At 42.3% G+C, this 25,209-nt stretch overlaps 1 protein-coding gene across 1 annotated transcript in view; it reads right to left on the bottom strand.

Annotated features, from left to right (window-relative positions):
- Positions 1-12,512, bottom strand: part of NUCKS1 (nuclear casein kinase and cyclin dependent kinase substrate 1) — a 216,952-nt gene extending 204,440 nt beyond the window's left edge. Inside the window, exons 1-7 of the mRNA XM_063451308.1 lie at positions 12,065-12,512; positions 9,563-9,606; positions 7,865-7,970; positions 5,957-6,012; positions 4,946-5,092; positions 4,664-4,819; positions 3,553-3,699 (exon numbers count right to left, since the gene is read on the bottom strand). Coding sequence (XP_063307378.1) covers positions 3,553-3,699; positions 4,664-4,819; positions 4,946-5,092; positions 5,957-6,012; positions 7,865-7,970; positions 9,563-9,606; positions 12,065-12,081 — 673 coding nt within the window. The 5' untranslated portion in view covers positions 12,082-12,512. The remainder of the gene's footprint in view (positions 1-3,552; positions 3,700-4,663; positions 4,820-4,945; positions 5,093-5,956; positions 6,013-7,864; positions 7,971-9,562; positions 9,607-12,064) is intronic.
- Between the last annotated feature and the right edge of the window lie 12,697 nt (positions 12,513-25,209).

The following is a 25,209-nucleotide window of genomic DNA, read 5'->3' as shown; positions in this document are numbered from 1 at the left end:
TAGCAGCATACAAATTTAAACTGCAGTTTAATAACTACATTAACCACATCTTGAACATGCTGTGCAATTTTGGGCACTAATTCTAAAAGAGGATATTATGGCACTGAAAAGAATGCAAAGGAGGGCTACAAATTTAATAAAAGGAACAGAACATTTTAGCTATGTAAAAAGGTTAACAAATGTAAACCGCTTTACTTTAGAAATATACAAATATATTTGTGGCTAATACAAACTATTGTGTTAAAATCCAACAGGACATAAGGTCATGCATTTAGACTGGAAGAAAGAAGATATAGTATATGGAAAGGTTTTTTGTTTTTTTTTTACAGTAACAATAAGAATATTGAATTGTCTGCCTGAAGAAGATTTTTTTTTTTTTTAATTCTTTATTTTGGTGTGCAATAAAGAAATAACATACAGGCTGGTAGCGCCACAACAGCATCTACAAGCTTAATGTGGTCAAACATTTGTATACAGTGTCATGGCATGAGAGACAATTGCACTTTTTTTAAGTTAAAGGGACACTATAGTCACCTGAACAACTACAGCTTAATGTAGTTGTTCAGGTATTATCTATAGCTCCCTGCAGGCAATCTAATTTAAACACTGTATTTTCAGAGAAAATACAGTGTTTACATTGATTGATAGGAATACCTCCAGTGGCCGTCACTCAGACGGCCACTAGAGGGACTTCCTATCACGCAGGGCCCTAAAAAGGCACTGTACACGTCAGACGTATTAAAATACGTCTGGCGTGTTCAGGAGAGAGAAGGCACTGTGTGCGCGCCTTCTCTCTCCAGCCTGTCAGCGGAGATTGGGGGCGGGCAAAGACCGCGAGCTGAGCGGTCACTCAGCTCAGATCGCGGCCGCGCGCATGCGCGGTAGTGCGCTCAGCACTTCAGAGGGCGGCATGAATGCCGCCCTCTGAAGCATGTGCGCATGTGCGGCGAAGCCGCGCATGCGCACAAGGGAGCAATGACGCTTCCAAATGGAAGCGTCTGATTGCTCCCTGCTCGCGCCCGCCTATTTCGTCATTTTGACGAAATACGGGGCGCGGCTTCACGAGGGTCCCGGCACTGGAACGAGGTGAGTAAAATCACCTCCCTGGAGAGTCCCTTTAAAGAAACAGGCTTCATTATAGATATTAGTATAACACTTGAGTAATAAACATAGTGATGCAAGCTCCGGTAATTGACATAAAGTGAAATTTGACTTTAGGTAAAACGTTATTAAGAAAAAATACAAACATATATGAATATCGGCCCAACAACTCTGCCTTAAAGTTAAAAAAAAACAGTTACATGCCTGCATATCCAAAGCAAATGTGTTTGCCGTAAAGCTTGCTGATGTAGCATAATAAATGATAAACGTCACAATTTAAGAGGGGTATGTCGAGTTTCAAGGAAATTATTAAAAGAAAAGAAAAATGCTCCAAAATAATATTATGCTGTGTGCCTTGTTAATCAGATGGTTAATAACATGTTATTCATCGCAGTGCATGTTGTAAAAGTGAGCTTAAGTGACGACAAGTACAGGGTCTGAACAGAAAGGCTTAAAGCCTAAACATTTGCACATTGTGATATTTTACACAGGCTAATTCTTAATATTGTCGATTGACTATAGCTTAATATTTATTAAAGGCAGCTGGGAGGGTTAGTTACTGGCTATAATAAGGTAGTTTTACCACTGGAAAGAAATTATCAAAAATAACATTAAGAGTACGGGTTAATGTTAGTACGGGAGTATAATAGGCATGAGATATGCATTTGTTATCAGAGTCTGGGTATTTAGCTGTTGTATCGGTCGGTGACATTCGAGGCTAGGAATACCCTTGAGCGGCAGTATGGTGGGGGCTTCAGCCGATACCCTGAGTTGGTAAGTCCAAGTTTCTGCCGTTGGGAGTCCCATCTTTGTTGCCCCTGGGCATGGCGTCTCTGCGTCGGGAGGCAGCTCCTGTAGAGCTCTGTGGGGTGTGCAGCTGCACAGCCTTATGTGTTGTAGCGTCGGCTGTAAAGCGGTGAATCCTGTAGCACTGAATGCCGTGATTTTGGCCGGGTGAGGTGCTCATAAGTGCCGCTTGTTTTATGGTTGCGCTTTTGTTGGTCAGGGAGTGGGAGCATGCGCTCAAGGAACATGGCGCCTGTTCCCGCCTTGAGGACCTTAGATACCTGCTCCGCCGAACGGCCTCTTTGCAGGTTCGAGGTACGAGCCTGTGGTAGTGGCGGCATGTCGTTGGTCGGATCCATGAGGCCTCCTCGGCTAAGCAGCGTGTCTCTGAGGATTGCGCAGAGCTGGTCAAAAATCCCCAAAGGTGTCGTGGGTAGTTGGGAGCGGGTGCTCTGCTCCTTAGCTCTACGTTGGGCGGCCATTTAAGCTGCGCCTTTGTGGCCTGGTGCCCCGTACGCCTTGTAGTCGGCAAGTCTGCTGTCCGTTCCGTTTGATTTGTCCAGTGGGGACCGGGATATCCCCCACCGGTCCGGGGGGGGGGGGGGGGGGGTATGCTGAAGTGAAGTCGCTTATGGGACCTTGTGCAGAGGAAAGCGGACGCCTCTCCCCGGCTCCTGCCCCAGTAGGCCACATTTGGGTTTCAGCTCTCCCGTGTCCGACAGGCCCCGGGGTGGTGTCATTTGGTTCAGGGGGGCACCCCCAACGTGGGTGGTGTACCCTCATAGGACCATGGGCCATATAGCCGCCGCTTTTGTCCCGGGTTCTGCTCGCCAGACAGGAGCTCGTGCCAGACACGTCTGCCCAGCTTGGTGGTCAGGCTCCGCCCCCCTGAAGAAGTGGTTTTAAACTACCTTTCCCCTATATAAACTCCAACTAGCCAGGTTGTATGTTTTTTATTCTATTTGAAAAAGCCTATATTGGTGAAACGCGTTATGAATATTACTTTGCATTTTATTAAATAAATGATTTTGGTTATCACAATAGTCTATTGTGCCACCACCTTTTTATTTTAAAAATGTATACTTCCTGGCATTTTTCATCTTTTTTTTTTATCATCTCTACTCAAGAATATACCAGGTGGGGATCATACCACCGCCATCATCATACTCTTGTGAGTATAGTTCTGATTCATTTTATACAATTTTTACTATTTTACTGAGAGCACTATTTGTGGCTATTTTTATTCCCTTTCTGAGTACTTGGACACCATCTGCTGTGAACTACCCTCACCACTGTATGCGATATACACTAGAGATGGTCATAGCTCCTTTACATGTGAGTGCAACATCATTTTTATTAACATACGGTCACACTAAACTCTTGACATATTGCACTATTAGATTGTCTTTTTCTATCCACATACAGAGACTAAAGGCACTCAGATCTATCTCTTGACAAGAGACATCTTTATATGTGACAACTTGCATTGTTGGGACGAGAGACTTTTCAGTACCATCTATTAAATTTTATGTGGCGCTGCCCTTCTTTTTTTCTTGTGTTATTTTGAAGGGTTGAGAGGGATCCCCCCTTCTTAAGGTTGCTGCCTTGTGGTTTATTTTGTGTTATTGAGCGCTGACCCAATTGTGTGTTTTATCTACTCCTTACCTGTGGCTTTTAGTCGTGGCTTAGGTACTTTTCTCTCCCTTCGCTCTGGTTTAGATTTTTTAACCACCTTCTTCTTCTTTTTGGAGCGACCATAATCACTGTCATCATCATCTTCCACCATGAAATCCTCATCACTGCCTGAATCCTCTGTTCAAACACAAATTAAGAATTTTTGGTTTGCTTTCTCACACAGTGTAAAAGGCACAATTGTTTGAACATCTTAGGATAGAAACATCTAGCAGCAACAAAGTATCAGTAATCAAGATTTTCACTTTAACAACGTTGCTTACTCCACCTATCTTGTGTGGCTTTCCTTCAATAACAAAATTTTCACTACTACAGCTTTAAAGGACCACTCTAGGCACCCAGACCACTTCAGCTTAATGAAGTGGTCTGGGTGCCAGGTCCAGCTAGGGTTAACCAATTGTTTTATAAACATAGCAGTTTCAGAGAAACTGCTATGTTTATCAATTAGTTAAGCCTTCCCCCTAATCCTCTAGTGGCTGTCTCACTGACAGCCGCTAGAGGCGCTTGCGTGATTCTCACTGTGAAAATCACAGTGAGAGCACGCAAGCGTCCATAGGAAAGCATTATGAATGCTTTCCTATGTGACCGGCTGAATGCGCGCGCGTGCATTCAGCCGACGGGGAGGAACGGAGGCGGAGAGGAGGAGGAGGAGAGCTCCCCGCCCAGCGCTGGAAAAAGGTAAGTTTTTACCCCTTTCCCCTTTCCAGAGCCGGGCGGGAGTGGGTCCCTGAGGGTTGGGGCACCCTCAGGGTACTCTAGTGCCAGGAAAACGAGTATGCTTTCCTGGCACTAGAGTGGTCCTTTAAACTTGCTAATAAAACACCTACTGAATCTTGAATATAGGACAATGTGTAAACCATTCACTGACCACTGTATACAAGCTGCAGAAGCCTGGCTCATATTACAGGTACATGAGATGATTATACTCATTTTAAAAATTAACAAAATTTAGAATAAAATATTCCATTGTCTATTTAAGTTCTGACTGAAAAAAAAAAAAAAAAAAATCCCAAACAAAAAACACAATGTATTGCAAACAAGTAAAGCTGTGCAGTGCAAAGTTTTTCAAGCCGTTTAAACTTACTTTCTAGAAATTGTGCTTCTTCCTCCTCCTCTGGCTCCTCCTCTTCACTGCCCGCATCACCCATCAACATTTCCCTCTGCTTAGAAACAGCTTTGGATGCGGCTTGTCTTTGCTGGCGGACATTTTTGCGTTTATCTTTTTCATCATCACTATCATCTGTGGGGAAACAAACTTTAAATCTTAAAGCAACCTTATGTTTGGATTATATTTAGCAGATGAAAAAAATATTCATATATTAAAAAACAAAAAAGGGTACTTATGTATTCTTGGCATTGTCTTTACCTGGGGAAGTTTTCTTCCTTGATTTTGGAGTCCTCTTCTTGTCAGGTGTAGGCTTTTTGACCATTTTACTTTTTTGGGGGCTCTCATAGTCACTATCGGCTTTACCATCACCTGCTGCAACTTCATCATCACTACCAATGTCTTCCTCTGAATTAAACATGAAAATAGACAAATACATAAATAGTGCCACAATTGCCTCTAAATTATAATTGTTTATGAAACTGGACCACTTTCGCTACAAAGTACTGCTAAAATCTGTTTGACTCCTTACACAGAGAGGGGTGCAAAAACATCAGAAGTAATGTAAAAAGAAAAACCAACAACCACCCACATCCCAAGATGCAGACATAGAAACATAGAATGAGACGGCAAATAAGAACCAACCAACTATTCGGCCCATCGCCAATATTTTGAGATACCTTTAATTAGTCCCTGGCCTTATCTTAAGTCTAGGATAGCCTTAGGCCTATTCCACAAATGCTTAAACTCCTTCACTGCATTAACCTCTACCACTTCAGCTGGAAGGCTATTCCATGTGTCCACTACCCTCTCAGTAAAGTAATACTTCCTGATATTATTTTTAAACCTTTGTCCCTCTAATTTATGACTGAGTGGGACTCAGTGCTGAAAAAGTTTCCATTTATTACATTACTTTTTTTTTTTTTTTATTACATTTAGGAGAACCCGGAATCTAAATTGCCAGTATAACACTACCTTTAAGGTTAAGTCAATTATGCATTAAACTCACAGTCCTAAGTATACTTGTGCACACATTTTCACAAAGCTTGTCGGTTTAAAGGGAATATTTGTTCTAGTTATACATTTGTCTCAGTGACAAAGATGCTTGCTAGATTTCAATAACAGTAGCAATGTTAAGTCTTCTATAGAAAAAACAATAGGCATTTGATTTTCTTACAACCATTACATGGAACTTAAGCTAATACAGACTAGGACATGTGTCCTTAAAAATAACAAAGTAAAAAAGTGTACAAGACTAGAATGAAAGCTCACCTGCAGAGTTGTCCTCTTCTTTTTTGGCTTTCTTTGTGTCTTTTTCAGACTCCTCACTGAAAATAAAATTGAAGTCCATTTTAAAGTAAAAGAAAACTGAGCTGCTATACAATTTAACAAGAATTAAATGGGAAGTACAGTTATTTTTACTCAAGATGAAACTATCTACAATTTATTCCACCTAATATTTGTAACTTGTATAAAGCATTTTTATAATCAAATACTGCTGAAGAAAACCATTTAAATGCAATGGTGCTGGTATGCAGACAATTATATCCAGACTGCACCATAGAGTGTACTGTATGTGAATAGGATTTAAAAAAAATAAAGTGGTCAAAAAGGAACACGCCACACACTTTAAGTATGTTAGCTTGTTTGCAGCAGATAGTAACTGCCTTACACTAGTCTCACATCTCCAGGCTGTCAATATGGCAGCCAATAGGGTTTTCTGCCTTACTCGCTTTGCACTGTAGTTCCCAGTGAAAGTATTAGCGGAGTACATGTCCACAATGCTTCTCTGTGTCAGGGCTTAGAATTTCGAGTTGTAAGTTACTATACAGGCAATAAAAAAAACCAAAGTTGTTTGCCATGGCAAGCCACACCATACCCTCCATGGGTGAAATATTACAATAATAAAATACAAGATGTATGGTTTTTAAAAGCCCATCAATAACCTCAGAATTTCTGGGAACTGGATACAGCAGTCTATGTGTTCCTTCACCAGATAGATGTATGTGTGAGGCAAGTAAGAACTAATTAATAAAAAATAAATAATCAAGTGAAGCACTAATGGGTAAGCCCTACAAGTTTCGTCTCAATTCTGAGACTCCTGAGAGTGCTTTTTGGCGCTAAATAAAGACGGATGAATATTATTTACAGATGGGGGACTATATTCGGAGTGGCTGACGGCGGTCCAGAATAGGATTGTTCGGGGTTCAAATATGGCAGGTCTGTATTTTTAGCGATCATTCCCCTGAGGAAGTCTCAGAATTGAGATAACACGCACAGGGCTTACCCATTAGTGCTGCACTTTTTTAAAATTATTATTTGCTTAAATGTACCTCCCGCATATATCTGGTGAAGGAACACAGACGGCTGTATCCGGCTCCCAGAACTTCTGATGTTATTGATGGGCTTTTTAACCACGTACATGTACACGTGTACCTCAATAAAGCAGTGTATTTTAAAAATGAAAAGTGCTGCACCTTGGTGACATCAAAATTGCAGATTTTTAGCAAATCCAATGTTTTCCCATGGAGAAAGCATTGGATTGGCTAAAAATCGGCAAGGGGCGAGCCAAATGCCGTTTTGGACAATCAGCACCTCCTCATAGAGAGGCCTTGAATCAATGCATCTGAGGAAAATTCAGGGTCCCCATGCAGAGTGTGGGGATGCTGAATGGCAGGGCTGCTTACTGTGCATCTCTAAGCCAGGAAGCCCCTCCAGTGGCCATCTGAGGAATGGTCACTTGGAGGTGTCCCTATGGGCAATGTAAACACTGCCTTTGCTCTGAAAATGCAGTGCTTACATGAAAATGCCTGAAGGGAGCCATTATACTCACCCTAACAACTACATTAAGCTGTAGTTGTTCTGGTGACTATAACTTTAACCTTGAAGCATTAGAACTTTTTGGTGTTTTAACGATATTACACCTTCTTTGCCGTTGTATAATCTTTTGTAGATATTTTGATGTATGGTTTTAACACTGTAGGGTCAGGAATACATGTTTGAGTTCATCTAATTAAAGTAATCACAGCAACTCCACATATATTTAAGCACTTTCTGTAAGAAAACATAGATTTGTATAAAGCATTATTGGTGTAATTCCTATACGTTTGTGAATATATGAAGATCCAGAATGTTATCAGATACAATTTAACTCAATTTCAAAACGTGTTACTTTCTAACCTCTCTTCCTGTGAATTTTTTACAGGCCTTTTCTTTTCTTTAACCTCTCTGCGTGATGCACGAGATTTCTTTGTAGGTGGTGCTGCAGCTCTTCCATAGTCTTCATCTGAAGAAATAATATATACATATAAAACTCATCCCAAGGCAAACACGCCTGAATACTGCCATTACAAAACTTTAGTTGTATATATATGCATCTTAGATTATAACACCTTAAACTAATTTTGGGAAGGATTAAAAATTTCAGTTTTTACAACAGGCAAAGAAGTTTTGCCGACTTGTTCCCTGGTGGCAAGCGCTAGTAAATTGCAGAAGCCTTGCTGCCAAGGTGTTACTTCCTTGGAAAATTAGTGACAATTACACAAGTCATGCAGTCATACAACAAGATGATGCTTATCTTAACCAAGAATGAGATCTGTAAGGCACGTAAGAATCAAAGTGCCCTTTTTCCTTGAATATATTTATAAATCTTGCAAGTGTTTGCACAAAAATAGTTGGCCTGTCTGAAACATTCGAAGTAAAAGGTATTTTACCTTACAATTAGAAATATAAATGCATACCAGAAAAGGTAAAAAAAAAAATTTATTGAAAAAAATAAGCTTATATAAAATAAATCTAAAGTTTGGATCCCTCTGATTTCCTGAAATAAATAGAAAATAGTATTTTCCTCTCCAATAAGGTACAGATGAAACATTAACATTACCAAAAGAAAGTGAGAAACGTATCTGCAGCACTCCTGTCCAAGACTTACCGTTTTTAGCCTCGGACAGAAGTGGATGTCTGTGTGAAGAGCCAACAGATGCCTACATGAAGCTACAAAAGGCTCTCCACGGAGATGAATTTAGCTAATGCATCTCAATGAGGAAATGATAATCAGTGGAGCATGGTGATCTTGCATGAGAGGGCCCCCTTAATGCATTCCTATTTGGAAGCACTTGATTGGCTGAAATCATAGTCACCGATGATGCCTTCCAGGGTGGGACGATCATGGCATTGGATATGAAGGGAGTATAACTTAAAATGCATGGTTGTATTTCTAATGTTACAGTGTCCCTATAAACAGTACGACAAACCTAGATAGGCTGCATTCTAATGTAAACACACAGTAGAGGAGCACTTACTAAAATGGGGTTGCTGTATAGACCGCTGGTATTGCTCCACCAGTATTAAACTAAAAAAGATCCAGTACTCTTCAAAAATAACAGTTTTATTTAGTGCATAGCAGGAATCGTGCAACAATAGCAATATTTAGGGCTATGCACTATATAAAAAAGACAATGGACAGAGCAAATTCACACTTATGTAATTACTAGATGAGCTTGTATGGAAGTTTCGACAAATCTCAGAATGCCCAAAACATAATGGCACCCACAAAGCATAATTGCAACAGAGGTCCCCCCCCATCCTTTAACACTGGCAAAAAGTTAAAGTAGAATTCTATTGTGGTGAAGAAAGTGAACTGTCGCTTCTCTGGAAGATAAAGTTCTGTTTTAATGCTAGAAATGTAATTCAATTATTACTTCTGTAATGGGTTTTAGGGAAACCCATTAATATAGTTGCCCTTGGAGATCACCTGTCATCCAAGTAATAACAATGCATTTTTTTATTGCATTGTTTCTTTACACACACATCACAACATTTCTTCCAATTCTTCAACTGAAAAATAAGTACCATTACTAAGCCTTTTTAGGAACCTACCATCAGAGTCCTGAAACTGTGAGTAGTCGACCACCTTCCTGTTCCTATTTGAAGAAAAAAAAAAAAGTTAAAAATTCGTATTTAAGAACAATCAGGCTGTCTTGGTTCAACAGGGTGATATACCTTTCAAAAACATCTAGACTGGCATTTTGATTATCCCATTACTTGGTAAAGCGTACAAATAATAGGTATGGATGGAGAAATAAATCTGGCAAAAAGCTGTATCAACCTAATCCCTAGTGGGTTGTTGTATCAACACATGATTGTCCAATTTGTTATTGTTAGACGTGAAGCCAAAAGAGACCATGCAAAGGTGTTATGTGAATTAGCAAAACAAGACTCTGGTAACCATGACCGGTCATTTTACTAGTTTACTTAAAGAAACACTCAAGTCACCTAAACAAATTTAGCTTAAGGAAGCAGTTTGTGTGTGTAGATCATGGCTCTCAAGTTATAACTGCTAAAATAATTTGTTTCAGCCCTCGTCACATGTCCCCTGGCTCTGATTGACAGAGCCGGCATGAAAAAAAAATTGTTTCACTTTCAAGCAGATGTAATTTACCGTAAACAAGTGTATCTCCTGCTCTGTAAATTTAACATTAATCACATACAGGAGGCTCTTGCAGGGTCTAACAAACTATTAACATAGCAGGGGATAAGAAAATCTAAATTAATCAGAAGTTGCAATAAAGAGAGGATAAACTTTAGATGACTCTTTACAGAAAGTGTTTAGGAAGGCTGTGCAAGTCACATGTAGGGAGGTGTGACAAGGGTTCATAAACAAAGCAATTTAACTCCTAAATTGCAGAGAATTGATCAGTGAGACTGCAGGGGCATAATCTATACACAAAAACTGCTTCATGAAGCTAAAATTATTTTGGTGTCTACAGTGTTTCTTTAAATAGTATGCAAAACGGTACCTACTGAAATAAAGGTCAATAAAACTGTTCTGAAGCAGGCATTCCTACGGTATAAGCATGCACAAATAAAAGACAACCTGCTGTTCAGACCGTGGCAATGTTTATTGCCTCGTTTGAAACTCCCTTATGTCGCATGAGTGAATGACACTCAAAAAGTTTATGCTGTACAATAAGGATTATATGTTAACTTTATAGCTAGAAAAAACATCTTTGAAAAAACCCAAACCAAACCAATAGCTGCCTACAGGAACTCCATAAATTAAGATACGTACTGTCTTTTTCCGGCAAACAGGTCTTTACATTTTACTTGGGACATTTGATTTTGCTCACAGAACCTTGTCACTATTGGTTGATATCCTATGATTGTGTAAAAAACTAAAATACAGTAAACGTCAGCCATTTGCATGCCTTCCGATAGAAGCCGGTGTCGTATGAGTGTGAATGCAACACTGACACATACTAGACGAAAAGGCTGCAAAAATAAACATACTGAGCCTTATATTAACTATGTATCGGAGACAAAACCACAGAAGAAAAGCACACGAGACAGAATGGCTACATGCTCTCACTATAGAAGGACTATTGTATCCAGTTTAGCTTTTTGAATGACAAGGAAATATAGGAAACACATGACACCACATGCTTGAGAAAGGATATCTACCTAGCAAACATTAAGTTAGACCTTTCAGCCACAGCATAAGCCATTCTCAAGCAAACCTTAAAAACGCTAGGTGATGTCCATCCGCTACAAGAGTAATGTGAGCAATTAACTCTTCCTTTGTTTCACATCGCTTACAATGTGCTTGCTTGTGTACACTTCTTGCCCTTCCCCCAGGAACAGCTGCAAGCCCATCCCACTGTAACCTTGCATACATGATGTAGGCCCAGATTTGCATACACATGCCCCATTTTAAAAAAAAAATCCCTATAAAAGGTAGGCCTATTTGTGCACGAACCTTGCGTAGTACTTTTCTATATCAAATGCAATAGTTTGCATTCCACATTTACATGTGCACATACAGTAATGCACAGCACACGCATAGTCTCCAATTTCTACCCCCTTTGCATGGTATATAACACGCTATTTTTTTGGGCAGAATGAAGCAGCAGCACGTTTCAAACCTACCATTACATGATAACAAAAGGAGCTCCTGTGTCCCCACAATAACACAATATAACCAATGCAATCTCCCATACGAGCCACATGTATCTATTACAATGGTCTCATTGATACAAAGTAGCCATTGAATAGTGGAAGGCGAGCTGCACAGCCTGCTGAGCTCCATGCCATATCCCCACATTATACCAATATATCACACACACTGTGTGTATGGGGAGTTGGTATGTCTGCCAGCAGGATCCCAGCCTCCATGCAGCCCTCCCGCCCTCTCCAGCTCGCACAGCCAGCAGGCTGAGAGGGAAGGAGGCCATTACACTGCGAGCGATCCCTGCACCTACAATGCCAGCCACCATTGGCATGACACGTGGGTCTGGCACGAGATGGCCGAGCATCATGGGACAGGCCGCTATGGAGGCAGTCTTGTTACGGAGGGTAGGCCCCAGCCTGGGTCTCGGCACTCACCTGACCGGCCTGGACATGGCTCCGGAGGGTCGGTGCGGGTCTCGGCGATGGGGCTGGCGGCGGCTCGCTGTGTACCAGGCCGCGGGGGGAAACACAGGGCCCAGGCGGCTTCTCCTTGGAGCAGATAGGACAGATCGAGGCCTCGCTCCCTGCCTGCTGCTAATAGCTCGGTTTAATGGCGGTCAGCGGCTTGAGTGAAAGAGGCGGGAAAACCGGAGAGAGGCGGAGCGCCAACCCGGAGCGAGCTCTGCCTAGACACTGCGCTGACCTATCCGAACAGCCTGCCTCCAGCACTCTGCCAACACCCCCCGCGCTCTCACTGGGGCTTTCCCCTCCCCCGAATGCTTAATTCGAATTAAACTGCACAGTGCCCGAGCCTTCACTACGCGTATCCCCCCTCCCCAACCGCCGCCTCTAGCCCCTGAGCCAAGGACGCAACCTATCACGCTGGGAAGCCGCCTCGCCTTGCCATTGGTCGATCGGGGTCTTCCAGGCCGTCCAGTGGATGGTTCAAAAAATCATCCTGCTACGGGATTGGCTGCCGCACCTGGGGGTGGGCGGGGCTAATCTCTGCAAGGGCGGTTGAGAGCGCAATTCTCAGAGAACAGAGAAATCAGAAGATGGAGTCGGTGCTTTATTTGAGGCAGCGGCAGATTCGCCATAGACAATACATTGACTACCGGAAACGTCTTTTAGAAATATGTTTCTTTGCACCGTCAGTTTATACACTGACCAGCCACAGAAAGTCATGCTAAATGATCAGGATATTTATTTATAATTGTATTTATTTTTATTGCTAAGGTATTCTTACTGCGCTACATTGTAGAGGGGGTTTCCAGAACCGCAGATTCGTCAGGGCATTCTGATGTGTGTTTGGAGCCAATATTCTTCGTCGAATGTTATGGTAATCCGTATATAGTTGTGTTTATTTAGAAAATAATTTAAAATATTTGATTAGTTTGATTCAAAGTGGCATTTTTTTTTTACTGATTTCACCCAACGATGCAGTTTTCTGTTTAAATTATTTTAAATATTCGTGCTTTAACAGCTTAAATAAATCTCACAAAATGATCCAAGATGATTGCATTGACTGTATTATGTTTTATTTTACACTTTGGTTGCCCTTTTATGTCTATCTGTTGTGGATTTTTTTTTTTTCTGTTTTCTTTTGTATTAATGCTGTAGTTTTGAGAACAGTATGTGCTGCACACCCGCTGTGTTTGAATCACTTTTTAGTATGGTGCTAAGAAAATAAAATGGGGGGATGAAGGCAATTTATTACATGCACCAAATTGTCTACACATTTGCTCATAAGGTTTGTGCACTATACTGTAATTGCCAGAAATTAATCAGGAAATGTAAAAATAAAAAATTGTCTGAAATAGCCAAATTGAATACATTCCAGATATTTAGGCCTACAACTTTTAATTCATAAATCCGTTCTTGATATAGTGAATCATTTCCACTTGGCTTCGTTTTGGAGAGTCCAAACACCTCTTGTTTGTATAAATAGATAATGAGGGAAAATAACAAAATAGTTGTTCTGCAAACTTGAAAGTCAAAAACACCAGAGTACAAAATGTAACCACATCTACCTATCTGCAAAATGTATAGCTCGAAAAGAAACCAACATACAATTTATAATAATAGTGTATATCACCCAACTGCAACCATATTATTATTATTACTGGCATTTATAAAGCACCAACAAATTCCGCAGCGCTGTACAATTGGGGAAAAAGACAAACACAACAAGAACAGACCTATACAACAGGTAGATGTCCCTGCCTGTGAGCTTACAAGCTAAAGGTGCTTGACACATTTCACTGGGATGTTCACCAAGCAATTCTATATTAAAATTTATAAACCCTTAAGAATGTGAATTTTTATTAAAGGGACATTCCAAGCATCATCACTTCTACAGCCTGCAGTAGTTGTTATAGTGTGTGTGTTAGCGTTCCAGAAAAATTAGTCAAAGCATTTAAAACAGTCTGACAACATATCTGCATTCCACCAGGTACTGGTTCTGGAACTTGTCAGTTCCTTATGCAGTATCAGCTGAGCACTGTCTGCCAGTGAGCACAGCCATACACAGCTGGGTCAAACTTAGTGGCAGGACCCTTCGGCAGCTGGTGCTTGGTGGGACCCAGGTAAGTTGTAAGATGGTTTTAAAGACTTTAAGCTCACGGATCTCATTGTGGATGGAGGGGTGGAGGCTCCTGCAGTCAAAAGCTATGTCATCATTCATTCTTGCAACCTCCACCAGTATAATCTGCACAGTAAGAAGGAACATTCACAAACATCTGTGCACTTCTACTCTCCCTCCTACTCCATTGTAACCAATGAAACCTTGCTTGTGTTATGAATGTCAGCTATCTTAATTTTTCTTGCAAGTTGTTCCTCCTGGTTTGGTACTTTTATCTGCCGAACACCGACCACACCACCGGCTCGTTATCTTCAAACAAAGCCAAAACTCAAGTGCTTGCTCTGGGTTGCCACCATTCGTATAACTGAAAACACGTGCTCTGGTAAAGGGCGTCTATTTTGTCTCCCAAACGCAGGCAGCAGTACGAGGTCGTCGAGTGCCTTGAACGCGAGGATGGATACTTTAACCTGTAAACCTTGGTAACTTTGTACTGTTGCCTGCTTCCTTTCCCGACAAGCCAGGAGAGTGCTGTTAGGTGAAAAGACCCTCCCGAACGAGGCGACCATTCGCTCCCTATAAGCCAGGGAAACTATTTGTTTAATTTCGTATAGGAACTCCCGAAAAAAGCTGACCGACCGGTACCACTTTTCTTATGCAACCAATTTGGGCAGCCGCAATGTACAGGTGATACTCGAAAAATTAGAATATCGTGCAAAAGTTAATTGATTTCAGTAATGCAATGTAAAAGGGGAAACTAATATATGAGATAGACGCATTACATGCAAAGCAAGATAATTCAAGCCGTGATTTGGCTTACAGCTCATGAAAACTCCAAATCCACAATCTCAGTAAATTAGAATATTGTGAAAAGGTGCAATATTCTAGGCTCAGTGTCCCACTCTAATCATCTAAGTAAGCCATAACACCTGCAAAGGGTTTCTGAGCCTTTAAATGGTCTCTCAGTCTGGTTCAGAAGAAATCACACTCATGGGGAAGACTGCTGACCTGACGGTTGTGCAGAAAACCATCATTGACACCCTCCATAAGGAGGGAAAGCCTCAAAAGGTAATTGTGAAGGACGTTGGATGTTCATAGAAAGTTATGCAGAGGGGAATTTAGGAGGAACCATACAAATGTGTTCTTCTTTTGTTGTTCATGTGCATTGTTGTTTATTTGCATATTGTACTGACTAGCACCTTTGACTGCCTCTATGGGTTGCATACAGAGCGGTGCCCCTGCTTCTCCCCTTTCCCAGCCCAGCACTTCAGGTCACTGCCACCTACAGCAATGACATATTCTAAAGACATCCAAGGCCCTAATAGGCTTTGTGCACAAGATGGACTGCCCAAGATTTGGTATCTGACACCGCAATGCCTTGGCCATACCTCAAGAGCCCCACTGCAGGCCTTACACCACACAATAACTCACGGTCTAATCGAGCGGTTCACCGACATTTTGACCTCCAGGAGATGGGGGGATATGCATGCAGGTTTCCCTTGACAGTGTTATGTTACCAGACTTGCCCCATAATGATTCCCACCCTCATCAACCAAACACGATCTCTACTTAGTGGAACCGGTTGTGTGTTCGGCCTGATGTCGAATACATTGCACCTGTGGTTGAGAAGGTGCTGGTTAAAGGCCAGCCAAGTATAAGGCCAGTGGGTCTGGCCATTGCATAGAGATAGGTGGCAGTTGCAAATCATGTGCAAGGGTGTCCAGGTCTCAAGGGTCTTTCACTAGGAAAGGTCTGTGAGTAGTGATTGGGCAACAACTGCAGAGGGGTCCTTTGGAAAGAGACATGGGTCAGGTTGCATGCACTGCACAAGATTTCTTCTTTCAGGACTAAATTATTGAGAGAAAATAACATCCCAGTGTATACTCTCTGGAGGCGTTGGGCATAATTCCTTAAGGCTCACACAAAATCTATGTCTTCCTCTGTGGCCCAGTTAAGAAGCTCATTGAACAATGTGGTAAGGGTTGCGCACAGGTGGTTCATTAAATCTCCGGTCTCTGGCAGACCCTGGAACCTGATGTTGTTTCTTCTTCCCCTATTGTCCAAGTTTTAAATATGGAGAGCCATAGGCGTGCGCAGCCTATTGCATTAGGGTGTGCACCCTAAAGCACAAACACGCCGCATGTATATGTATATATATATATAAATATATATACACACACACAGTGCTGTGTGCTGTGTGAGGGTGGTGTGTGTAAGGGTGCTGCTGTGTGTATGTGTGAGGGTGCTGTTAGTGTGATGTGTGTGTGAGGGTGCTGGTAGTGTGCTGTGAGGGTTTGTGAGGCTGCTGTTTGTGTGTGAGGGTGCTGGTAGTGTGCTGTGTGTGAGAGTGTTTGTGTGTGTGTGTGTTTGTTAGGGTCCTGTTAGTGTACTGTGTGTGTGAGGGTGCTGTTTGTGTGATGTGTGTGGGTGTCGTGTATTTGTGAGGGTGCTGTTTGTGTGATGTGGGTGTCGTGTATTTGTGAGGGTGCTGTTTGTATGTGTGAGGGTGCTGTTAGTGTGCTGTGTGTGAGGGTGTTGTGTGTTCGTAAAGGTGCTGTGTGTGTTTGTGAGGGTGCGGTTAGTGTACTGTGTGTGTGAGCGTGCTGTGTGGGAGGGTGTGGTATGTGTACTGTATGTGTGTGGGTGCTGTTTGTGTGCTGTTTGTGTGTGGGTGCTGTATGTGTGTGTGTGTGCTGTATGTTTGGAGGGATTGTGGAGGTGGGGGCAGACTAGTAAATATCCCCCCTCCCTTCTTACCTTATGTAGGGAGGGCCCAGTGGAGAGTGAACTCTAGCCTGCGGGGCTAGAGTTAACTCAGATCTCGCGAGAGGAACCTGGCGGAGCTGCTGTCTAGAGCTCCCCGGGTCCTCTCCTGCATCCCTCCATGCTGCTGTGGGCTGGTGAGGTAGATCTTTGATCTCCCCGCCGGCCCATGGAGGCTTAGAGCAGAGCCGGCACTCAGATAGCGCTGGTTCTGCGTGAGCCGACAGGGGTGTCACGTATTCATCCGCTTATAGAAATGTGGTTAATGACATTTACTGTCCACACAGGAAAAGTTGTGCCGAGAAGGGTTAATGCTGAGCAGCAATTATGCAAATGAAACCTGGTAACTGACTTTGGGATCAAAGGCCGGTTACAGCCTATCAGAACTAAAGGAGGGGTATTTAGGCCCAGTTCTCATCCTGCTCAGTGCCCTGTCGTGGTTCCCCTTGTGGTTGTCCGAGAGCGTGTTCCTGTTATTAGTTTTCTACCTGTTTTTTTACTTTGGCTTTGTTTATTGACTTCTCTATATTCTGGTATCCTGACTCCTGGCTTTCCTCTTCGTTGCGTCCCTTTCTGTGTTCCCTGACCTCGGCTAGTATTTTTGACTATTCTATGTACGTTAAATCCGGCCATTCTAAGGACCGGTAATACGTTGCTTATTTGTCATCCGTGCTATACAGTTCTACGTGCTGGATCAAACAAAAATCCTGACATTACGACATGGCCATAGATCCTGTAGAACTGTGTCAGCACATAGCTGCTTGCGAGAGGAAATTTGAGGAGAATGATCACCGCATGGATCAATTCGCTCAGGCTTTCAGTACGCTTCTCGCTAGAACGGCGCATCTGCAGCCTGCAGCGTCTCCTCCTGTAGCACCTGCAAAGGGTTTCTGAGCCTTTAACTGGTCTCACAGTCTGGTTCAGTAGGAATCACAATCATGGGTCAAGACTGCTGACCTGACAGTTTTACAGAAAACCATCATGGACACCCTCCATAAGGAGGGAAAGCCTCAAAGATAATTGCGATGGAAGTTGGATGTTTCCAAAGTGCTGTATCAAAGCACATTAATAGAAAGTTATTTGAAAGGGAAAAATGTGGAAGAAAAGGGTGCACAAGCAGCAGGGATGACCGCAGCCTGGAGAGGTTTGTCAGGAAAAGGCCATTCAAATGTGTTGGGGACTTTCACAAGTAGTGGACTGAGGCTGGAGTCAGTGCATCAAGAGCACCACAAACAGACAGATCCTGGACATGGGCTTCAGATGTCGTATTCCTCTTGTCAAGCCGCTCCTGAACAACAAACAACGTCAGAAGCGTCTTACCTGGGCTAAAGAAAAACAGACCTGGTCTGTTGCTCAGTGGTCCAAAGTCCTCTTTTCTGATGAGAGCAACTTTTGCATCTCATTTGGAAACCAAGGACCCAGAGTCTGAAGGAAGAATGGAGAGGTACATAATCTGCTGGTGTTAGTCCACTGTGCTTCATTAAGTCCAGGGTCAACGCAGACGTCTACCAGGAGATTTTGGAGCACTTTATGCTTCCTTCCGCAGACGAGCTTTATGAGGATGCTGACTTCATTTTCCAGCAGGACTTCGCACATTCCCACACTGCCAAAAGCACCAAAGCCTGGTTCAATGACCATGGGATTACTGTGCTTGATTGGCCAGCAAACTTGCCTGACCTGAACCCCATAGAGAATATATGGGGCATTGCCAAGAGAAAGATGAGAAACATGAGACCGAACAATGCAGAAGAGCTGAAGGCCTCTATTGAAGCATCCTGGTCTTCCATAACACCTCAGCAGTGCCACAGGCTGATAGCTTCAATGCCACGCCGCATTGAGGCAGTCATTTCTGTAAAAGGGGCCCAAACCAAGTACTGAGTCCATATGCATGCTTATACTTTTCAGAGGTCTGATATTGTTCTATGTACACTCCTTGTTTTACTGATTGCATGTAATATTCTAATTTACTGAGATTGTGGATTTGGGGTTTTCATGAGCTGTAAGCCATAATCATTGCACTTATGACAAATCACGGCTTGAACTATCTTGCTTTGCATGTAATGCGTCTATCTCATATATTAGTTTCCCCTTTTACGTTGCATTACTGAAATAAATGAACTTTTGCACGATATTCTAATTTTTCGAGTATCACCTGTACAGTTGCACAGACGCACTTGCAGATACATAAACACACATGTACAATACACATGCAGATACATAGACACACATATACGGTCATTGACACACATGCAGATACATAGACTGATCGGCTGATCATCTGCAATAAGCAAAGCCTGATTTCCAAACTATCAAGCCCCAATACTGTTATAAGTAAGTCTGAGCTCCATCAGCTGATATCGTCTGCAATACGCAAAGGTAGCCTCCTGGAAGACCTCCTGCACAGCATCATTAATATTTAATTTAACCACCCTGTACATTTATTTTATTTTATATATCCTGTGTGGATTGTAAATTTTCTTGCCTTTATATCTGTTCTGTTCTGTTATGTTAAAGTGTAGTTTTGCTAGTCCTGTATGTAATTATTTTATTCACCTATATGCATTCCTCTATTTCCCTTCTGATTTCTGACGGACCTCTGATCCCTCCCTTTTTATTGATATGTTTGTTTTTATTTGAATAACTATCCCTTCATCTCTGTGCCTAGATACATATCCCCCTCCCTCAGCTTTATTGCAAGGCTATCTGACCCTCACATATCTTTATTCAACAGCCTGATTTCCAAACTTTGAAACCCCAATACTGCTGTAAGAAAGTCTGAGAGACGCCCTCCATTCCCCACCCTACGCTCATTATTACATTTATAAATTGTCTGTCACACCCACATTTTAAATAAGTAAAAATAACACTGCCTCTTATTAGTACACTCCTGCACTTTCTTAACCCATAAAGTTTAATATTTACCCTACCTTCATCTGCTCTTGATATTCCAATTATTTCCAATTTACTTTTTCACAGTTTAGCAATGATCTGTCTTCTCATCCTATTTATTTCCTTCTTCTCCCTCAGTATAAAAATCTCTGCTTACACCCACTTCACTCATCCCCCCATCCATATTTACATATTCCCCTCTCTGCTACACTCCCCCCTTCTCTCATCTCATGCCTTGCACTAATTTTTCTACTCTCTCATTCCTACCCACAATCAATCTCATCCTAGACCCCATGCATACAAAACCCATTCACAGCTCCTGTCACTTTCTCTCCTCCTGCTTCTAGCAGCTGGTAAAGTGTCACTCCAAAATCCAGGGCCATTCACTTTCTCTACACACACTAAGAAAACCAGAAACCTCATCACAATACCCTGCCCTTTACCCTCACTTACCAACATTCAGTGTGCACTCTGGAATGCCCGCTCCATCTGCAGTAATTTAACATCAACAGCCATACATGACTTTTTCATCTCCAACTCACTCACAGTACTTGCACTTACAGAGACCTGGCTGTCCCCTTCTGTTAGCGCTACTCCTGCCTCTTTGTGTTTTGGTGGGCTACAATTCTCGCATACTCGCAGACTCAACTGTAGGCATCCTTCTTTCCCCTCAATGTACCTTTCAACCAATCATAACTCCCCCTGCCCTATCCTTTTCTTCTTTTGAAGTTCACACTGTCCGCCTATTTAAACCCACTGCTTTAAGAATTGCTATCATCTCTCTTTTGCGATCCTTGATCTACAAATCATTTGTTATTAAAGTGCCTGCTTCGACCTATTCCTTTATTTCCATGATTGTGTGTAAATACACTACTCAAAAAAAATAAAGGGAACACATAAACAATAGAATGTTACTCCAAGTCAATCACACTTCTGTGAAATCAAACTGTCCACTTAGGAAGCAACACTGAGTGACAATCAATTTCACATGCTGTTGTGCAAATGGGATAGACAACAGGTGGAAATTATAGGCAATTAACAAGACACCCCCAATAAAGGAATGGTTCTGCAGGTGGTGACCACAGACCACGTCTCAGTTCCTATGCTTCCTGGCTGATGTTTTGGTCACTTTTGAATGCTGGCGGTGCTTTCACTCTAGTGGTAGCATGAGACGGAGTCTACAACCCACGCAAGTGGCTCAGGTAGTGCAGCTCATCCAGGATGGCACATCAATGCGAGCTGTGTCAAGAAGGTTTGCTGTATTTGTCAGCGTAGTGTCCAGAGCATGGAGGCACTACCAGGAGACAGGCAGTACATCAGGAGACGTGGAGGAGGCCGTAGGAGGGCAACAACCCAGCAGCAAGACCGCTACCTCCACCTTTGTGCAAGGAGGAACAGGAGGAGCACTGCCAGAGCCCTGCAAAATGACCTCCAGCAGGCCACAAATGTGCATGTGTCTGCTCAAACGGTCAGAAACAGAGTCCATGAGGGTGGTATGAGGGCCCGACGTCCACAAGTGGGGGTTGTGCTTACACCCCAACACCGTGCAGGATGTTTGGCATTTGCCAGAGAACACCAAGATTGGCAAATTCGCCACTGGCGCCCTGTGCTCTTCACAGATGAAAGCAGGTTCACACTGAGCACATGTGACAGACGTGACCGAGTCTGGAGATGCGTTGGAGAACGTTCTGCTGTCTGCAACATCCTCCAGCATGACCGGTTTGGCAGTGGGTTAGTAATGGTGTGGGGTGGCATTTATTTGGGGGGCCGCACAGCCCTCCATGTGCTTGCCAGAGGTAGCCTGACTGCCATTAGGTACCGAGATGAGATCCTCAGACCCCTTGTGAGACCATATGCTGGTGCGGTTGGCCCTGGGTTCCTCCTAATGCAAGACAATGCCAGACCTCATGTGGCTGGAGTGTGTCAGCAGGTCCTGCAAGACGAAGGCATTGATGCTATGGACTGGCCCGCCCGTTCCCCAGACCTGAATCCACTTGAGCACATCTGGGACATCATGTCTCGCTCCATCCACCGTCACGTTGCACCACAGACTGTCCAGGAGTTGGCAGATGCTTTAGTCCAGGTCTGGGAGAAGATCCCCTCAGGAGACCATCCGCCAAATCAGGATCCGCCCCGAGTGCCAAATGCTTTTGGTGCACCCCTATGTGTCAGTGTGTGTATCTTATGTGCGTCAGTGTGTATTCGTGTTTTTGTATGTTTGTCATTGTATCTGTATATCTATATCTGTATGTGTCAGTGTTTGCATAAATGGAAGTGTGTGTGTGTGTGTCTGTACATCTGTATGTGCCAAAGAAGAAAAACACAGGCAGCACTCCAGGATATAGAAGGTGAATTTATTTGTGGGTTCACCACCTCACCAAAATAAGTGCGATGTTTCGGCTCCTGAGAGCCTTAATCATGCATGATTAAGGCTCTCAAGTGCAAAGTTTTAGCTCCTATTTTAGTGAGGTGGTGAACGTACAAATAAATTCACCTTCTATATCCTGGAGTGCTGCCTGTGTTTTTCTTCTTTGATACTACATTGGTGGATTCAGCGGTGTCCATCCTATACACAGAGTGCCCCCTTGGTGGAAGGCATATGTGCAGGACCTGAGTGCAGGGTATTCTGTTTTTGTTGCATCTGTATGTGCGTCAATGTGTATCTATTTCTGTATGTGCACCTGTGTGAGTGTACATCTGAATGTGTGTCATTGTTTGCATCTGCATGTATGGAAGTGTGTATGTATGTGTCTTTACATCTGTCAGTTATGTTTCTGTATCTGCGTGTGTACCTGTGTGTCAGTGTATCTGAATGTGTGTCAGTGTTTGTAACGGTGTCTGTATCTATGTATTCTCACGTGTGTTGGTGTGTGTATCAGTGTGTCTGTGCAACTGTATGTCTGTCAGTGTATCTGCATGTGTATCAATGTGTCTGTGCATCTGCATGCATTTCAGGGTTTGGATCTGTAAATCTGTATGTGTGCCAATGTGTATCTGTACATCTGTATTTGTGTCAGTGTTTGCATCTGTGTGTCTATACATCTGTATATGTATCTGTAGCAGCAAGTGTGTGCCTTTACAACTGCATGTGTGTCTGTATATTTACATGTGTCATCATGTGAGTCTATATGCATGTGTGTCAGTATCTGTATGTGTGTATATGTGTGAGTGTGTCATTGTTTGTATCTGTTTGTCTGTACATCTGTATATGTGTCTATGTGTCTGTGCAACGGTATGTGTTTGCATTTGCATGTGTTTCAGTATTTGTGTCTGTGTGAGTGTCTCCTTGTTTGTACCAGTGTATCTGCATGTGTGTCATTGTTTGTATCTGTGTGTTGCATGTGTGGCAGTGTTTGTATCTGTGTGTCTGTACATCTGTATGTGAGTCTGTATTTGTGTTAATGTTTGTATCTGTATGTGTGGCAGTGTTTGTATTTGTATGCGTCTGTATGTGTGGCAGTGTTTGTATTTGTATGTGTGGCACAATATGCATCACTGTGTCTATGCAACTGTATGTGTGAAGTGTTTGAATATGTGTATCTCTGTATGTGTGTATCAGTGTTTGTATCTGTGTACCTGCATGTTTGTCAGTATGTGTATCAGTGTCTGTGCATCTGAGTCAGTGTTTGAGTGTTGGTACCTGTATCTCTGTGAGTGCTATTGCTTGGATCTGTGTGTCTGTACATATGTATGTGTATCAGTGCAACTTAATGTGTGTCAGTGTTTGTATCTATGTATCTGTCCATCAGTATAATTGTTTGTATGTGTGTGATTTTCGGATATGTATTTGCAAGTGTGTATTTATGTATCTCTGTGAGTGTCCCAGAAGATAGGAAATTAGCAAATGTTGTACCCATTCTCAAGAAAGGAAGTAGGTAGAGTCGAGCAACTATAGGCCAGTAAGCCTTACTTCAGTAGTTGGGAAAGTGATGGAAACCATGTTAAAGGATAGGATTGTTGAACATCTAAAATCACATGGATTTCAAGATCAGAGACAACATGGGTTTACTTCAGGGAGATCATGCCAAACTAATCTTATTGATTTTTTTGATTGGGTAACTAAAATAATAGATCAGAGTGGTGCAGTAGACATTGCTTACCTAGATTTCAGTAAGGCTTTTGACACTGTTCCACATAGAAGACTCATCAATAAACTGCAATCTTTAAGTTTGGATTCCAATATTGTTGAATGGGTTAGGCAGTGGCAACAGAGGGTTGTAGTCAACAGAGTATATTCAAAGCAAGGTCTGGTTACCAGTGGGGTACCTCAGGGATCTGTACTTGGAACCATTCTCTTTAATAATTTTATTAGTGATATTGCAGAAGGTCTTGATGGTAAGGTATGTCTTTTTGCTGAAGATACTAACATTTGCAACAGGGTTGATGTTCCAGGAGGGTTAAGCCAAATGGCAAATGATTTAGAAAAATGGTCAGAGCTGTGGCAACTGACATTTAATGTGGATAAGTGCAAGATAATGCATCTTGGACATAAAAACCCAAGGGCAGAGTACAGAATATTTGATAGAGTCCTAACCTCAACATCTGAGGAGAGGGATTTAGGGGTGATTATTTCTGATGACTTAAAGGTAGGCAGACAATGTAATAGAGCAGCTGGAAATGCTAGCAGAATGTTTGGTTGTATAGGGAGAGGAATTAGCAGTAGAAAGAGGGAAGTGCTCATGCCATTGTACAGAACACTGGGGAAACCTCACTTGGAGCATTGTACGCAGTACTGGAGACCATATCTTCAGATACTTTAGAGAGAGTTCCAAAAAGGGCTACTAAAGTAGTTCATGGATTGCAGGATAAAACTTACCAGGAAAGGTTAATGTATCTTAACATGTATAGCTTGGAGGAAAGACGAGACGGGGGATAATATATTGGCCTGTGTCCTTGAATATTCTGTCACTTCAAGACTAAGTTATTACTATTTTTTTTTTCGTGATTTGCACTGCTAAGTACCCAATTGTTTTCTGTAAGTTTTGAACCACATGTTCTATTTATTTAGTTCTGTTCACCAGCTAGACACAATCTGTATTCTTTGTTTTTATCTTCTAATTAAGGTTGAGTTAAGAGGACTCGAGCAACAGAATCATAAAATCCATGGTGGAAAATGAACACTGATTCATTTCAAATAAAGGAAGGTAACTCAATATCTTACTGCTTAATTAACTTTCATTAATTTGTTCATGTTTTTGCTTCCTAATGCCCTTTATCAAACTGTTACTTACAGCATGTAAGAAGACCACACCAATTAACCGCTATTCAACATCAGAAATGTCATTATAGTATCTTGCACAGTAAAGTATATCCAATATCCAGATACCCATACATTTATTTACATGAAACA

The sequence above is a fragment of the Pelobates fuscus genome, chromosome 1 (genome assembly GCF_036172605.1).
Source record: "Pelobates fuscus isolate aPelFus1 chromosome 1, aPelFus1.pri, whole genome shotgun sequence".
Classification (NCBI taxonomy): Eukaryota; Metazoa; Chordata; class Amphibia; order Anura; family Pelobatidae; genus Pelobates; species Pelobates fuscus.
Note: the sequence above shows the minus strand (reverse complement) of the source record. Positions and strands in the feature narration are given on the sequence as shown.